At 37.8% G+C, this 18,994-nt stretch overlaps 1 protein-coding gene across 3 annotated transcripts in view; it reads right to left on the reverse strand.

The window, feature by feature from the left end:
* Nucleotides 1-18,994, reverse strand: part of LOC110460057 (lachesin-like) — a 183,990-nt gene that overhangs the window by 60,231 nt on the left and 104,765 nt on the right. For all 3 annotated transcript variants that reach the window (XM_021512764.1, XM_021512763.1, XM_021512762.1), the window contains exon 2: nt 7,656-7,777. In XM_021512764.1, the coding sequence (XP_021368439.1) occupies nt 7,656-7,777 (122 nt within the window). The remainder of the gene's footprint in view (nt 1-7,655; nt 7,778-18,994) is intronic.

Raw genomic sequence — 18,994 nt, forward strand, 5'->3', positions numbered from 1 at the left:
TATACTTTTTAGATAGAACTACTATCTGTAGGTGTGTATACTTTTTAGGTGGTAATACTATTTGTAGGTGTGTATACTTTTTAGGTGATGATACTATTTGTAGGTGTGTATAAGTTTTAGATGGTGATACTATTTGTAGGTGTGTATACCTTTTAGGCGATGTTACTATTTGTAGGTGTGTATACTTTTTAGATGGTGATACTATTTGTAGGTGTGTATACTTTTTAGATAGAAATACTATTTGTAGGTGTGTATACTTTTTAGGTGGAAATACTATTTGTAGGTGTGAAAACCTTTTTAGGTGATAATACAATTTGTAGGAGTGTATACTTTTTAGATGGTGATACTATTTGTAGGTGTGAATACTTTTTAGATAAAAATACTATTTGTAGGTGTGTATACTTTTTAGGTGGAAATACTATTTGTAGGTGTGAAAACCTTTTTAGGTGATAATACAATTTGTAGGAGTGTATACTTTTTAGATGGTGATACTATTTGTAGGTGTGAATACTTTTTAGATAGAAATACTATTTGTAGGTGTGTATACTTTTTAGGTGATGATACTATTTGTAGGTGTGTATACCTTTTAGATGGTGATACTATTTGTAGGTGTGTATACTTTTTAGGTGATAATACTATTTGTAGCTTTGTATACTTTTTAGATGGTAATACTATTTGTAGGTGTGTATACTTTTTAGGTGGAAATACTATTTGTAGGTGTGAAAACCTTTTTAGGTGATAATACAATTTGTAGGAGTGTATACTTTTTAGATGGTGATACTATTTGTAGGTGTGAATACTTTTTAGATAGAAATACTATTTGTAGGTGTGTATACTTTTTAGGTGATGATACTATTTGTAGGTGTGTATACCTTTTAGATGGTGATACTATTTGTAGGTGTGTATACTTTTTAGGTGATAATACTATTTGTAGCTTTGTATACTTTTTAGATGATAATACTATTTGTAGGTGTGTATACCTTTTAGGTGGAAATACTATTTGTAGGTGTGAAAACCTTTTTAGGTGATCATACAATTTGTATGAGTGTATATTTTTTAGATGGTGATACTATTTTTAGGTGTGTATACTTTTTAGGTGATAATACTATTTGTAGCTTTGTATACTTTTTAGATGATAATACTATTTGTAGGTGTGTATACTTTTTAGGTGGAAATACTATTTGTAGGTGTGAAAACCTTTTAGGTGATAATACAATTTGTAGGAGTGTATATTTTTAAGATGGTGATACTATTTTTAGGTGTGTATACTTTTTAGATGGTGATACTATTTTTAGGTGTGTATACTTTTTAGATGATAATACAATTTGTAGGTGTGTATACTTTTTAGGTGGAAATACTATTTGTAGGTGTGAAAACCTTTTTAGGTGATAATACAATTTGTAGGAGTGTATATTTTTTAGATGGTGATACTATTTGTAGGTGTGTATACTTTTGAGATAGAAATACTATTTGTAGGTGTGTATAAGTTTTAGATGGTGATACTATTTGAAGGTGTGTATACCTTTTAGGTGATGTTACTATTTGTAGGTGTGTATACTTTTTAGGTGATGATACTATTTGTAGGTGTGTTTACTTTTTAGATGGTGATACTATTTGTAGGTGTGTATACTTTTGAGATAGAAATACTATTTGTAGGTGTGTATAAGTTTTAGATGGTGATACTATTTGTAGGTGTGTATACCTTTTAGGTGATGTTACTACTTGTAGGTGTGTATACTTTTTAGGTGATGATACTATTTGTAGGTGTGTTTACTTTTTAGATGGTGATACAATTTGTAGGTGTGTATACTTTTTAGATAGAAATACTATTTGTAGGTGTGAAAACCTTTTTAGGTGATAATACAATTTGTAGGTGTGTATACTTTTTAGGTGATGATACTATTTGTAGCTTTGCTTTTTAGATAGAAATACTAACTATTTGTAGGTGTGTATACTTTTTAGGTGATGATACTATTTGTAGCTTTGTATACTTTTTAGATGATAATACAATTTGTAGGTGTGTATACTTTTTAGATAGAAATACTATTTGTAGGTGTGAAAACCTTTTTAGGTGATAATACAATTTATAGGTGTGTATACTTTTTAGATGATAATACTATTTGTAGGTGTGTATACTTTTTAGATGGTGATACTATTTGTAGGTGTGTATACTTTTTAGATAGAAATACTATTTGTAGGTGTGAAAACCTTTTTAGATGATAATACTATTTATAGGTGTGTATACTTTTTAGATAGAAATACTATTTGTAGGTGTGAAAACCTTTTTAGGTGATAATACAATTTATAGGTGTGTATACTTTTTAGGGGTGGTAAAACTATTTGTAGGCGTGTATACTTTTTAGGTGATAATACTAGTTGTAGGTGTGTATACTTTTTAGGTGATTAAACTATTTGTAAGTGTATACTTTTTAGATGATAATACAATTTGTAGGTGTGTATACTTTTTAGATGGTAAAACTATCTGTAGGCGTGTTTACTTTTAGATAGAAATACTATTTGTAGGTGTGTATACTTTTTAGGTGGTAAAACTATTTGTAGGGTGTATACTTTTTAGGTGATAGTACTAGTTGTAGGTGTGTATACTTTTTAGGTGATTAGACTATTTGTAAGTGTATACTTTTTGGATGATAATACAATTTGTAGGTGTGTATACTTTTTAGGTGGTAAAACTATTTGTAGGCGTGTACACTTGTTAGGTGGTAAAACTATGGGCGTGTATACTTTTTAGGTGGAAAAACTATTTGTAGGTGTGTATACTTTTTAAATAGTAATACTATTTGTAGGCGTGTATACTTTTAAGGTGATAAAACTATTTGTAGGCGTGTATACTTGTTAGGTGGTAAAACTATAGGCGTGTATACTTTTTAGATGGTAAAAAACTATTTGTAGGTGTGTATACTTTTTAGATAGTAATACTATTTGTAGGCGTGTGTACTTTTTAGATAGTAATACTTTTTATAGGAAATATGTATACTGTATGAAGATTATATGACAATTGTAATTTTTTTGTCTGTTATTTGTAAAACCTAGACTTTGGTATTTAATATTCAACCACGCGCATTGCAAAGTTATGAAAACACACTTAAGCCACTGTCTAACATCCCGTCACTGATCTAATCTTTTGACCACACTTTTACTCATGAGATTACATCAATCATTCTCTACACTATGGTCTAGATAAGTTGGCCGCTGATTTGTCTTTTGGTACTATTTAATCGTTGATTTATTTATACGCGAGGATAAAAAGTTTCCAACTTAACTGTGTTTAAGTAATAGCACTTTGTGAGTATGCTCTGTAACGTCAGAACTCGTCATATTTAAAGATTCTTTTTTCTACTCCGTTGCTACATCGTAATTTCATGTTATATCTTCGATATTCCAACAAAACTAACAAAATCTAAATGTTTATTCTATGGTATTTGTTGTCTTTATGTCATCAGGATCGTTACTTTAGTGATTAGAATGATATACTCAGCAGGAGATAAATTATCCTATATTTCTATTGTGAAGTATATCCATCGCCTAAGATTCATGGATATTTACTGGTATATTTTTATTGTGGCCCTGTAGAGCGTGAAACATCCGCTTATAGGACCCGATAGCAGCATCAAAATGGGTATGTGTTTTATGATGACTGGATTCTGAGACGATTCTCAATCTATCATGCAAAGCAACGAAACATTAATCGGACTGCGGTATGGATCCACATGAAATCTGCTCAAACCATCGTGGTAGTCTCTCCCCATGGTGATCGTATTTGACACGTGCAGGTCGAGCGGCAAAGTTTTGATGACGACATAGATTGATACATTACATAAAGTATAGACACAGCAATGCTGATTGGTCTGTAATTTAAGGATGTAGTGGAGAGAATAAAGATAAACTGGTGTCGTCGGGAGATCAATACCTACACCAATTTACTTTAGGTTCGGAACTGTAACGTTGGCTGGAAAAAATCCCAATTGTCAACGTCAATACCAGAAAAAGGTATCCAATGTGATTTCGGTAGCGGGAACGTTCGCAGGGGCCGCGGTGGACAAGTGGTGAAGGCGTCTAACTAGCCTTCCACCTAACCCTATATCAATTTCACATTTCATTCACAATTGTAGGGATTAATGTATGCCATCCGGTGAAGCCCAAATAGAAATTCTCGCATCGTTGACCTAATAAACGTTTGTAACGAAAGTCCCGAGAACAACGAAGGCCATAATACATAAGTACGAGAATTATACGACGGAGATCAAACGGGACTGACCTCAATCCTTCTCTCTTTCTGTCGTATTTTCGCATCCTCGTCGTCTTACTGTCTTGTTCTCGCTCTGCTGTCGTCGTATCCGTGCTCCCTCGCCGCCGTCCTGTTGTCGCGGTCTTGCTTCTTCCTCGTGGTCGTATATGTTTGTGTTATTGCTCTCTTGCCATCGTCATTTCGTTGTTTCGCTCACTCACAAAGAGTAGAAATTTGGAGTGAGGTAGGTAGAATTGTTATCAAATCCTTGTCGGGTATGATATCGCTGATATGACTGCAGAGGTTGAAAGGAATCACGCTTTAGATATAGACAGTATCAATGCAAAAACCTAGAGGTTACAGTAAGTATCTTATCCTGGTCGGAATTAGTGTAGGAAGTTCGCGGTACGGAATCAGTGCAGGAAGTTCGCGGTACGGAATCAGTGTAGGAAGTTCGCGGTACGGAATCAATGAAAGTGTTCTTGGTTTTGAATTAATGTAGGAAATTCAGAGTATGCAATCTGCGTATGGAATTCGCGGTAAGGAATCGGCGCAATGAGTTCTTCATTCGCAATCAGTGTATTGTGTTCTTTGTATGGATTACATGTATTAAATCAATGTATGGAGTTCGTTGTATGGAATCAGTGTACGGTTTTCGCGGTTCGAAATAGTGTATGGAGTTAACGGTACCGAATCTGTGTCTAGAGTTAGCGGTATGAAATCAGTGTATTGAGTAGGTCGGGGAATTGACTGAGTAAGTGGCCCTAGATGTGTTTACAAGTCTTGCCAGTTGTTTAGTCGTAAACGTCTAGTGGACGAGTAGATGAGGGGTGCGAGAGGTGCTCAGACAAGTAATTTACTGCCTTTACGGACGTTCCAGCAGCACCACTGTTTCATGTCGGCTTTCTCTACGTCACAATTGTAGGTATATATGAGTGTGTATACATGGAGAGTCTGCTTTATTACAGGATCAGAGAGAAGTTTTAATCCGTGTGCGTGATGGCGACTTGAACAAAACATAGGTCTTCCGCCACATGTCATAGAATGGGGCATGACCAGAAGGCTTATTGCCAGGAACTTGCTCAATGGCCGACCTTAAATCGAAAAAGGACACGCACGTTGTGGGGGAAATGTACGTACATGTAACGTAGCGTCAGACTGAGAGTTGTAACGTGATGTTGACTTGAGATGTTGTTTCCACTAACCACTATCTCCACCACGCCAAACGTCTATCTAAGGCCGAAGCACATAATTTGCACGACTCCAGACAAAAAGATGAATATGCCTTGCATAAGTCTATATGATAATTAAAATCTGAACTCTTTCTCTTGAATGAACAAGAAAAGTGTGTGGTTGGAGTGGCACTATTCCTCTCCCGCGATGACAAGACGTCGGTAATAGCTATGCGTTCTACATTTATTTTATCTTAATTTATAAAAAAAAGTTTAAAGTGAGTATAGATTTTTCTAGTCTGTCATGCAAGTTGAATCTGCTTCACGCGATTGAAAGCGTAAAGAGACCGCGTTCCCGGACTGAAGCGTCCCGCTGATGGAGCTGTCGGTCCACCAGATGTACGTGCAATGTTCATGCGTGATTCTGCGTGTGATGGAGCAGCTAATGTCTAGGCAGGAAGGCAACACGCTAAAAATAATACAAAAACGCCAAAACGCCAGGTACACAGAGTTATGAGCATTTTATAGGTTTACTATATAGACTGCAACTTAACGTAATGTAGCAATCACATTTTATTGTGATGTATAACCTGTTTTAATATTTACTGCCGTTACAGTAGGACTATTAAGCCGAAGCACTCAAGGTTTAGCCGCCATATAAGGCTTTAACAGGGCACATGTCTGCACAAATGCGCCTTGATTCATGGTTACCTCCAAGGTCACATCATCGCCTGTCGTTGAACAATCTGTTAAAAATGTGTCGACTGGTCAATGTTATCGGACGTTACAAAGACGATGTTTTTTTCCTGGAACGATAAAGACACCGGACACCATCGCGTTCCGGTTTTTGTGCGTTTCATTACTTAGATATTTCCTCTTCCGGTGTTTTGGGAAGAAGCCAAGGGAAATGGCTTCTCAGTTATTGCGGGCCATCATCTAATGCATGTTTGAGTGACACCAACTCGTGGTCATTGTCAGATTGTATGGCGTACGGTTACGTCTCTCGGCCCAGTCTGTAGCATCACCGCGCTCTCGGGAGTCACGTCCTACATGGCATGTCGGACTGGTATATATGTCAGTACTAATATGGTGTGTGGGTCCAGATGCCGAGCCATCATTGCAGGAAGACGTCTGATCCCTGTCCCATGGGTTCCGCTACACAGTGGGCGTGGCCACGACCGTCCGGCTACTTTTTATCGTGATATCGTAATCTCGCGGGCAAGTGCGCGTCTCTGTCATGTGATCAGATAGTTACAAATGTAGTGCATGTTTCCAAGAAAAGCACGTAAGGTAGATGGTTATGATTGCACTTCTTTTAAAACACAAAATGGCGATACCTCAAACACTGTATCTGTTAATGCGATTTTGCATGCACATTAATATCATACATGTATATAGCGGTCAACAGCAATGGTCTGTCAAAAAGCTGATATATCCAAAACATTCTTATATATACTTTTGTAGCTCCGCGACCACCCGAACAATTTTATTGTTTGACATGTGATCTATTTGGTTCATTAACATACTTATACTACACAGTTTCGAATATAAGTAACCATGTGATAGGTAGGCGTGTATCGGTAGTAACACTAGAGGTCAAAGATCTAGAGAGAAAAGAAAACCAAAGTACGGAACTAGGAACTTTAGAAAACAGAACCATTTCCGCGCTAAAATGCTGTTTCACTATAAGGTAAAACATGTTTAAAATGAACTGAAGAGGGTCACAAAGAAACACGAATACAGCGTCAATATAAGGATTAAAATACATTTTTTGACATTTGTCGTCTGCAGTTTCCCGTTCAACCATATCCAAAATGCGCTACCGCGCATCATGTTTGAACGAATTGTGTTTCATACTATCATAAATATTGAAAGATGCATTTTAATTATCAAATTTACAGAGAACATACGTAACTACGCCGTGCGAAGTATGTTTGTATCAGAAGCCCTAGTAACTTTATCCTGACAATACTAAAAATTGAGAATATTAGCTATCCAATCGTAATTTGCTTAAACCTGAAATCTCCACCCACTAAAAGGTATTTATTAAGTAGTCTAGTGAATCTTTTAAATGTGTCATCAGTTGATTCACTTTATCTTGATTATTTTTCTCAGAGACATTTTACTTTTTTGTTTTATTGTCGCACTTTTCGTATAAAGAAAAACGTGTCAGAGTAAAGAAGCAAACAGTACGACCTTAAACTTTTGTCAATGAGGACCCGTGACGTCATACTCACGTATCGAGCGTCGACATTCATCACGGAGCACGAGAGGACGGCGGTTTCACCTGTGTTGTAGGACACGTTTGTAGGACGTGGATTAAAAAATGGAATCTTTGTGCTGTCGTCTTCGGGAAAGGCTGAAAATAGATAAAACACGTGATCAACAGAAGGTCACACCCACGTTTAAATTGATACAGATTGTAGACCACATTTATACACACTACTGTTGCTGATTTAACGACAGGTGAAGTTATCGAACCCTGGGTAATTTGGGAGAGAGTTTTCAAGGACAAACGTATATAGTGTCGCTCAAGTTCATGCTACAAAGATAATTTATCGGTACGTCAATTCTTCATTGAAGGTTTATATTGATTGGCTGTTGAAATGTGTGAATATTTTTATACTTATATTTTAAAGCATACCTTTGACTTCAACCATTTTTACTTTTAAAACATTTTAATGAGTACCTTTGAAATATATCGTTTTACTTTATATTTTAATGGGTATTTCCGACAGAGATGATCGTTTTACTTTATATTTTAATGGGTATATCCGACAGAGATCGTTTTACTTTATATTTTAATGGGTACTTCCGACAGAGATCATTTTATGCGTAGTTTACGGTTTAAGCCGATTCTGAACACAGATATTTCATAAGAATAATGCGACGTTTGAACAGAAGTTCATTTTTTGATGTGCGTATATATATTGTAGGGGAGACTGGGGCATATTCGGTCCATTTTTATTAAAATTGTTCCGGATACATAATGTAGTATGCTATTCTTTTTAAACGTATGTGTATTTACAACATTTGTAAGAGAAAAAGCAATGCCTTTCATAATATAATCACAAAAGGGAAAAGAAATTGGATTGGATCGAACGAGCCCTGTCTTGGGGTAAGTTCGGAAATTCCGAACTTGCTCCGGCATAATGGGCATAACCTTCCCCAAACTGATATTAAATAAAGTCGTATGTTACAACAATACAAACGTAAATGCTAGACTTTTATTTATACCAACAAGGAAAGCTGTCAGTATGTTACACGTATGACATTAATAAGTAGTGATTCGGTTTACAGAAAATTCGCAAAACTAGCAAGAAGCGAGGTCATGATTTTCTTTCCACTATCCCAAACGCCCTTTTTTCGTGTGAATGTCCTGCCCAGTCAACTTTACTACTAAGATCCTCAAAGTTGTAAATGTTTGTTCATGGCCAAAACTATCAGGGTGACCGGACTAACCCCGGGGCCGAACTTGCCCCGGTCTCCCTTAGTTGTGCCGGTAGGAGATAAGCTTGCTTGATAACAAAGGATACCCTAACTGTACATTTTGTAAAATTTAACTTTTTTCAAAAGACGAAAAACTTAGTAATCATGTGTCTGTAGTACGTGTACAATCTTTACGGATACCGATTAGTATTAGTAAATGACCTGCCGTGTTTGTATTGATTTCCGAAAGTCAACAAATATTTTTTATAAAAAATCGATTCATCGGTTGCTCTGCTAGTCGTTCAAACAAGCCATTATCCAAACGTCTTACCACATGTACTATTGTAAGTAATATTAAGTTAGCGTAGTCCAGAAGTTCAACACATAGAACGTGAAATTGAAGAACTCAACAGATCTTTTAATCAGTCCTGAACATCATCTCCTCTATATTATCCACTCCATACACTTCCATACCTCATCACTAAAGGAAAGCCTTCGTTCTCTTGTTATCTTATTTTCAGACAGATGTATTGACGATGTTCGGTCGTTAAATAACAAGAGATGTATTAAGTACGTCTATTATATGCCCTAATGAACATAGGAATCAAAGACACTACAGACTCTTTTACATTAGCCGATTACCTCGATATTTATTTCCAACATGATCAACAGGGATGGCTTACAATTCAGCTGTAAAATAAGCGGAACGACTTCAATTTTCACATCGTGAACCTTCCCTTTCTTGATAGTTACACCACTTCATCGACAATCTACGGTGTATACATGTTGCAGCTAATCAAAATTGAATGGTTTATTCAGGATACCATTATTTCCATGACAGATTGCGGCAAGTGATGGATTAACGTACACCACTTGGTTTGGAGAAATGCTGGTTAATGAAGACTATGATTACCATTTTATCTGCGATATGAAGGTCATAGATTTGATAAAGCTCATTAGTACATATTTTGTTGGCCATGTTGTTACGTAGCAAGGAAATTTCTTGCATTTGACCTAGATTTACACGGCGGGTTGTCGATGAAATACGGTACGCAAACCCTTCCGGAACATCTGGTCTTATTCTCCTTGTACTTTTTAAAGATGTCCAATTTGTTTTTTCTTCTTTTTAGGTAATATGATCAATAAAGGATTTCTTGTGACATGCTGAGTTTTATTTTCCATTTTAATTATTATGAAAATACCAGCGATTCAATTTTTGCCTATGTCTTGTTTAGCTTACAAAGTTTGTACTATAGTTTACTAAAATAAAGGAATAATCAAAACTGTATTTTGATGTATTTTAGAAGTATATCGTGATAAAACTGTCGTATATGAAGTTTTACTGGCTACGTAGAACTTAGGATATATACAATGTACATATCTTATAAAATTTGTGCATCCAGTATATGCTATCTACTGCGATAAAGTAACCAATAAATAATTTTAAACAGAGCGGAATTCTCATATCAATAAATAATAAGATATTAATCTCCAGATTTGGTAAATGCGATTTAAAATGAGTTCTGTTTGCTTGATCCTATTTTGATATGTTTCGATTGTGACAATACTATAAACATTGTAAAGGAAAATGTTTGAAAAAGATGTTTAATAATAGACAATAGCATCGTCCTGAGATTTTCTTCTACACTGCTAGAAATCATGGGAGATTTTTCTTTTAGTGTCCACAAACACGCAAACGCGTGACTTGTTGACGCCCCTACATCTATTTTAGACATTAGAAGTGCGTCGGCCTAGCAGCCTATGGGCATATATATTGTCCATCGCAACCATACACGTGCATATGGTGTGTATGTAAATGTATTAGAGTTTTATTTAGAATTGTATCTTATTCTGATCTAGTAATTGTTAAACGATATCTTTGCCAATATAGCGGTATTCACTGAAGTATAAATGTACATGTATGATGTCATTATTGAGTGGGATGAGGTTAGGGGAGTGAATTTGAGAGTGACACGCCCCTATCAGCAGTGAAGTCCTTAAAGACAGGACGGTCGTATAAGCAGCGTGTTTCAGAGTGGCACGCCCCTTTTATAACGTAGCCAGTAACACGCATATGTTCAATTACCCTAACTCCATTTTCCACATTACAAAGTGTGGTATGCATATCAAAACCTTAAGCATTAAACTACAATGAATCTATATTGTTGGTATTGTCTAAACACTATTTTATTGGACGATCAATTTGCTGCTTTTCAAAGATGATTAAAGTACGCGATCGTTAAAGCGCCTTCGTTTCCCGGGTTTACGAGAGACATATCCATTGTCTTGACAATAAGAAGGTCGTATTGTTGGCTATCAACTGCGGTCTGTTGGAGGAGTATCTCGGGGATCTCGGACATCAAATCAATCTTGTCTGTGTAACACTAAAGTACATAGTCTATAGGTTCGCTTATTGGTCGTAATAAGCTCGAAAATAGATAAACAAAATGGCTATAAGTGTTCCATTGTCTTTATGTTTAGTTCGATTACATTCACTTCACCGCATGAATGTGTACCGCATTCTGTGTGGTAATGGCGGTTTGTATGAACGACTGGCGTCCTCTAAGTTGGGATGGCGTATTAAAGTGTTTCTCCCTCTATGTGGCGATTTCGGTTTGTATGAAAGTGTAAGCTTTTTGTGTTTTAAATTCACCCTCTGTGTGGTAATGGCGGTGTGTACGAACGTGTGGCGCCCTCTATGTTGCGATGGCGTATGAAGGTGTAGCGCCCTCTTGTGGCGATTTAGGTTTGTATGAAAGTGTAAGCTTTTTATTGTGCTTTCCATTCACCCTCTGTGTGGAAATGGCGGTTTATATAAACGCATGGCGCCCTCTATGTTACGATGGCCTATTAAGTTTTGGCGCCCTCTATGTGGCGATTTTTGGTTTGCACGAAAGTGTAGGATTTTATGTGCGTTTTTTTATCCACTGTGTGGTTATGGCGGTTTCTATTTAGTGTTCGTGACTGTTTTTCAACGTTAGCCTACAATTTGTATTTTATCATTTGACATTACAGTTTGTTACCCTAATTAATTATTAATTGATAACTCGGCTGTATTTTTTGCTACAACGGTATCGCAAACAGTAGTATAACGCACGCGCTTCTTAAAAATAAAGTACACCGTACTTGTTAAGGGCGTCAACTCCTATTAACCAATAGTCATATAACGTTTCGCCGCTCATCCTATTGACTTAAATTGGCTTTATTTAGGACTAATATGACTATTTATCGGTACTTAGTAGAACATTTTCGTTTCAAAATTGTTCCGAAACGTCTGTAGAAATGCAGCAAAAGAAAAGGTGCCTATACGCCACTGACTAGGGAGTAATTATGATGCTGTGGCACTGTTAAAAGAGAAATGGACATTTAGATATTGCAACTGACATTTTGAAAAACAGGTGAGATCGGGAAAACGACCGGATTAAGTCAAAGTGCATATCCTTGTGGCATGAAGTGGGTTCGTGGTAAACACTACAATGACCAATAGAACCATAGCTGTCACCTGCTCTTCTAGTTTTATCGCCTGTAAAACCCATTAAAATCACAAAAACAAACGAATACTGTACATGGTGTTTTCGGCATGGTATTTAAGTGAGGAAGCACTCAGTCGGAAGCAGATCCGCGCTATCGCAAGGAGACAAATGCATGTGCAACCACAAACCCTGCCACCAGCACCCATATATTAGGCATGGAGGCACGTCCTAAATGACCTTAGTTGTTACATATGTAATATAGGACATTAAACAAAATAAAACCAAACCAAACCAACCCATTCAAAACTGCCCTGCAGCCTCGTTTTCAGCGCCAACATCTTGTACGATGGAGCTGATGTGATCGACAGCATAGTTAATTTATTAGAGATATTTACATTAAAATCTATCTTAAACAGATCTGGAATATTTAACCTTACAGATTCTGTTTCAGACATTTCATATTTTGCCTTTCATTAATAAATGGCTAGGGAAAAAATGATCCGGCACAGAGTGTCTACGTGTCGCGGATTGGCGACAAGGGAATGAAGTCTTATGCAGTCTATCACAAAAAAATCGGTACAGATCCTACAGAATAATAACATCGTAGAGATTCGACACCGAACCCATTTTGGAGGGGTTGATAGCAATTTCATGACGGGCTTAACTTTGCATGAGCCATGCTGGTGAATTAGGCCAGCAGTGTTAGCATTTTCTTATCGGCGTTGGCGTCAATTGTTTTATAGTTTCAGCATTCAAAATATCGAACATCTAATAGAATAATCATTAAAGATATGAATCAATGAGACAAGTTTGAATGAATTCACGAACAACCAACATATTCTATGTGCTGCATATCGACGTACGCGTCCGAGAGGTTCCACAGGGAATCGTAAATATTGTTGAAATGGAACACATGGTAAAGGCTGAGGGAGATAGCACGTAAGACAATTATATCACCACTACAACTCCGCTACACAAGTAACGGGTCCATCTGTAGCGCCTTGTGTTTTAACTGCCATTGCAATTTACATATTACACAATAAAATTAGTCGTATAATAATTAGGAAAATAGCGAAATTTGTTAAACCCAAACATGGTGTGTGTGGCTATATCCGCGCGAACATGGTGTGTGTGGCTATATCCGCGCGAACATGGTGTGTGTGGCTATATCCGCGCGAACATGCGTGAATGCCTTACAAACAAGTGTTCTTAAATGTAAATAAACATAATCACACATTACTTGCATACAAACATAATCACACATTACTTGCATACAAACAAGTGTTCTTAAATGTAAATAAACATAATCACACATTACTTGCATACAAACAAGTGTTCTTAAATGTAAATTAACATAATCACACATTACTTGCATACAGAGAAATGCATACAAAGCTGCAGTTATCGTTCATTAAATAAATGTGTGCTTTGCGCGAGTACACCATCCCTAAAGGTTGGGGTAATTTAAATATATTGCCTGCTGTCATGTGACCACTAATATGTAACGACTTCACAAACTATTTAAACACGTGTATATCTGCTGCAAACTTTAATTAACACTGTGCAGTAGTCTTAGAGTTAATCACAAGAACCGCGATAATATAAAATTACTTCTGGTAAGATGCTAGCATAACGACACGTAACACTGTTGCCATGTCAATAATACATCAAAATGTAAATCTCAAGATGAGGACACGTGACAATGACACAGAGATTGCAGTATAAAGGATATTTATGAGTTTTCCGTTACTATATGGCATTCGATTTGTGCGCCATATTTTTATGACGTCATAGCTTCACACGCCACTCTTCATTTGTATAATTTGCTACAAAACTGTTATCATTTTAATTAGGTTATTTAAATGTCTTTACGTATGTTCCGAAGGCCTACCTATGCAACAACTGACTTTACCGTCGCTTTATCCGTGGCAACATGTAACATAAGAACCACGTTCAATGCAGCGCATAACATACTGTTGCAGTTTTAATTGGTCAATATATAATCAACCTTTGTGAAGATAAATTTTGTATACATTCATTTCAAGCTTTTACCGAGCTGATTATTTTGATAAGTCACTGGAAAAATATTGGCAATATTGTCGAAACTACAATACTTAATGTCTACGTGTTGACAGTTCACAATATTGTCGATACTTTATAAAAGATGTTTATGTGTTGACACGTGACAATATTGTCGATACTATATATTTTTTTACGAATGATGTGTATGTTTTGACATGTGACAATATTGTCGATACTGTATTTTTTTACACGAGATGTTTATGCGAAGACACGTGACGATATTGTCGATACTGTATTTTTTTTACACGAGATGTTTATGTATTAACACGTGACAATACTGTCGATACTATAATGTTTATACTAGACGTTAAAGGGTATACCCGTTACCCATCCGTACATACTGCCTAGAGCACATCCCACGGTCCTGCTTGAGCTTGTTAGTTACCCACCCGTAACACACTGCCTAGAGCACATCCCAAGGTCATGAGCTTGTTATACATGACTAGACTTCCCGTGAAGAAGGGGAGGATACCGATCTCGCTTTGATACTCAAATGAAAGTTTTATTGGCGTGATAAAATGATAATTTCACGACAACTGTTTGAATATTTCAATTTGTAGCACGCGAGGCAATAAACCTACAAACGGTTCGATCAAAGTGTTACAGATTGGAACTGCAAAACATACATTTCCTCATTATTCATCTCCGGTAACGTTATTTCCAATTTTATTTCCTCATTTTAAATATCCACTGATGTGATGAATTCCAATTTGGAGGCACTAGATACGCTATTTGTAATAATCATACCAAATATTACCGCTCCTTATCTGTAATTTACGACTCGCGCAATATAGAGAAATCAAAACCATCGACAAAAGCGCTGTCTGATGAGGAATGTCCTAGGCACCACACACAATTTCACTGCTAAATGTTTTGTTCGTCGACTGAAATAGACGCAAATTAATTTAAACGTTCCTTTTAACAAATAAAATAGTTAAGTATTTCTTTTGTTTAATTAAAATAATTTAAAAAAAGCTGAAATGAATCAATCGCACAGGAAAAATTGTGGATTCGGACGATTTTAAATACTTCTAAGAACATTTATAAAATTATTACATGGAAAACAGACCCTCCCTAACGCGAGTTCATCTACACAGGGAGCGGTTCTACAGACATGGAGACAACGGTGCGGAGGAAACTCGAGCACATATTGTATCTGAAGTTAACAATTCGAGACACAGAGCCATGCCTTAAAAGATAAAGTTTGTACATGTATTCAGATGTGTGTAATTAACACCTGATCACACGAATAATTCGTTAGACATTTCAATCAATGCTAAGCCACTTGGAATTATCAGTCAATGCGTTGTAAAGCAGGTCGGCAAGGATCCGGAGCTGGTATGCAGATTCCGGCCTCAGCACTGCGATATATGATTAGTTAGCCTACCCGATTTGCTCCCGGGCGACTGATTTGCGGTGTAAACAAGCCCACGGATCTAATTACAGACAATGCGATACTCTTTGAACGTTTACATAAAAAAATTAGTACAGTGTTATTTCGATAACCTTATTCTTATTTGAGCTTAATCCATTTAGCGTCGCGCTGAAGCCAATATTAGGATGTCCTTCTGTTAATACTGCGAAAATCGAATGAATTCGAAGGTCGCTCGTGTCAGAGGAATTACGCTATCAAAGAGTGTAGTGGACACGATACCGCTATGGGCCTGGCTGTGGACTAGACAGACATGGCGGTATCGCCTAAGTCATCGCAATGAGACGAGCTTAACGTCGATAGGAATTCCCTAGACAATTTTATAGCAGTATTATCAGTAGATAGAGTTATCTCCCCTCCTCTTCATCTGTAGAAATTTACAAAGGAAAAGGGCAATAGTATTTTTTTCGAAGAAATTGCAGACAATACACAGCATACAAATTAGGTTGCCTTCAATTAGTGAAATTACGGACACTGCATAGCATACAAAGTAGTACGGCGTTAAATAATGAAATGGTTTGAGGCGTTCGTTTTATGTCGTGTAGCACAAATGCATTTTTTCGTTATTTCATCCTTTTTTTTCAAACCTACTTAGACAATCAGTCGAAGCTTAGCCAATGTTTTCTAAATTGTGTTTATTTTGAAATAATTTGAACAAAAACATTCCGAGTTCATGATTTTGTGATACATGTTTGTTGTCTTTCTACGAGTTTGCGTTATTTTTTTTTCAGTTTGAGTAATTCGCGTTTTGAAGTGGACATGTATAACGGTACTGTAGTAAAAAAATAAATATGTTGTGACAGTTTATCAGCTGTCAAACATCCATAATTGAAACACGCTTCTTACCGTTAACAGTAAAATTCCGACGACATGAACGAGACGTTAATTTTACCACTTTCGGTTTCCTTCTCATTTTTTTCAATCATTTTGTAAAAACTCTTATTATCTTCGTTCTAATGTAATTATTAAGGTTTTTGCTCCCCTAAACCTTTACATAAAGTGAACAGACATCGGTGTAAATAACTATGCGATATATGTGAACTAATCGAAGTGACCAAATCGGATAAATCATAAATACCGTTATGTCGAGACAGATCTATCGATTGTAATTGTTGATGGGTGTATGTCGTAGTTATGATTAGTACGTTTCTGACATTATAGTCATATTTACATGATTGTATACTTATAAGTGATATACTTATATTGATATAGGCTTAAACTTAACATTTACTGTATCATATGGAATATCAAGGCAACTAGGTGACACTGACGAACCTTTACCATCCCCGACCTCAACTCTTCCCTACTTTACACCTCCCTACCGTCCAGTCACCATCCTCTACTTCAACTCTACTCTACTTTACACCTCCCTACCGTCCAGTCACCATCCCCTATCACAACTTTTCCCTACTTTACACCTCCCTACTCCCTACCGTCCAGTCACCATCCCCTACCACAACTTTTCCCTACTTTACACCTCCCTACCGTCCAGTCACCATCCCCTATCACAACTTTTCCCTACTTTACCCCTCCCTCCCGTCCAGTCACCACCCCCTACCACAACTCTACCCTACTTTACCCCTCCCTATCGTCCAGTTACCATCCCCTACCCCAACTCTACCCTCCTGTACACCTCCCTATCGTCCAGTTACCATCCCTTATATTTACCATCCCATACCCCAACTCTACCCTAAATTACACCTCCCTACCGTCCGGTTAACATCGCCTACCACAACTTTACTTAGTCACCATCCCCTACCCCAACTCTACTGTGTATTACACCTCCCTACCGTCCAGTCACCATCCCCTACCCCAACTCTACTCTGTATTACACCTCCCTACCGTCCAGTCACCATCGCCTACCCCAACTTTACCCTACTTTACACCTCCCTACCGTCCAGTCACCATCCCCTACCACAACTCTACCCTACTTTACACCTCCCTATCGTCCGGTCAACATCGCCTCCCACAACTCTACTTCACTTAACACTTCTCTATCTTCCAGTCACCATCCCCTTCCCCAACTCTACTCTACTGTACACCTCCCTATCGTCCGGTCAACATCGCCTACCACAACTCTACTTCACTTAACACTTCTCTATCGTCCAGTCACCATCCCCTTCCCCAACTCTACCCTACTGTACACCTCCCTATCGTCCAGTCAACCCCAACTCTACTCTACTGTACACCTCCCTATCGTCCAGTCAACCCCAACTCTACCCTACCGTACACCTCCCTATCGTCCAGTCAACCCCAACTCTACTCTACTGTACACCTCCCTATCGTCCAGTTATATTTACCATCCCATACTCCAACTCTATCCTACTTTACACCTCCCTACCGTCCAGTCACCATCGCCTACCCAAACTCTACTCTACTTTACACCTCCCTATCGTCCAGTTACATGTACCATTCCCTACCTCAACTCTACTCTACTTAACACTTCTCTATCGTCCAGTCACCATCCCCTATCCCAACTCTTCCCTATTGTACACCTCCCTATCGTCCAGTCAACATCGCCTACCCCAACTCTACTCTACTGTACACCTCCCTATCGTCCAGTTATATTTACCATCCCATACCCCATCTCTACCCTACATTACACCTCCCTACCGTCCGGTTAACATCGCCTACCACAACTTTACTTCACTTAACACTTCTCTATCGTCCAGTCACCACCCCCTACCCCAACTCTACTCTACTTTACACCTCCCTATCGTCCAGTTACCATCCCATACCTCAACGCTACCCTACTTTACACCTCCCTACCGTCCAGTCACCATCGCCTACTCCAACAGTGAACTCTACTCTGCTTTACACCTCTCTATCGTCCAGTTACCAACCCATACCTCAACTCTACTCTACTTTACACCTCCCTATCGTCCAGTTACCATCCCATACCTCAATTCTACCCTACTGTACACCGCCCTATCGTCCAGTCACCATCCCCTACCCCAACTCTACCCTACTGTACACCATCCTATCGTCCAGTCACCATCCTCCACCACAAATCTACCCTACTTTACACCTCCATATTGTCCAGTCACCATCCCTTCCCCCACTCTACCCTACTGTACACCTCCCTATCGTCCAGTCACCATCGCCTACCACAACTCTACTCTTCTTTACACCTCACTACCGTCCAGTCACCATCCACTAC

This window comes from Mizuhopecten yessoensis, unplaced genomic scaffold (genome assembly GCF_002113885.1).
Source record: "Mizuhopecten yessoensis strain PY_sf001 unplaced genomic scaffold, ASM211388v2 scaffold10311, whole genome shotgun sequence".
NCBI classification, from domain to species: Eukaryota; Metazoa; Mollusca; class Bivalvia; order Pectinida; family Pectinidae; genus Mizuhopecten; species Mizuhopecten yessoensis.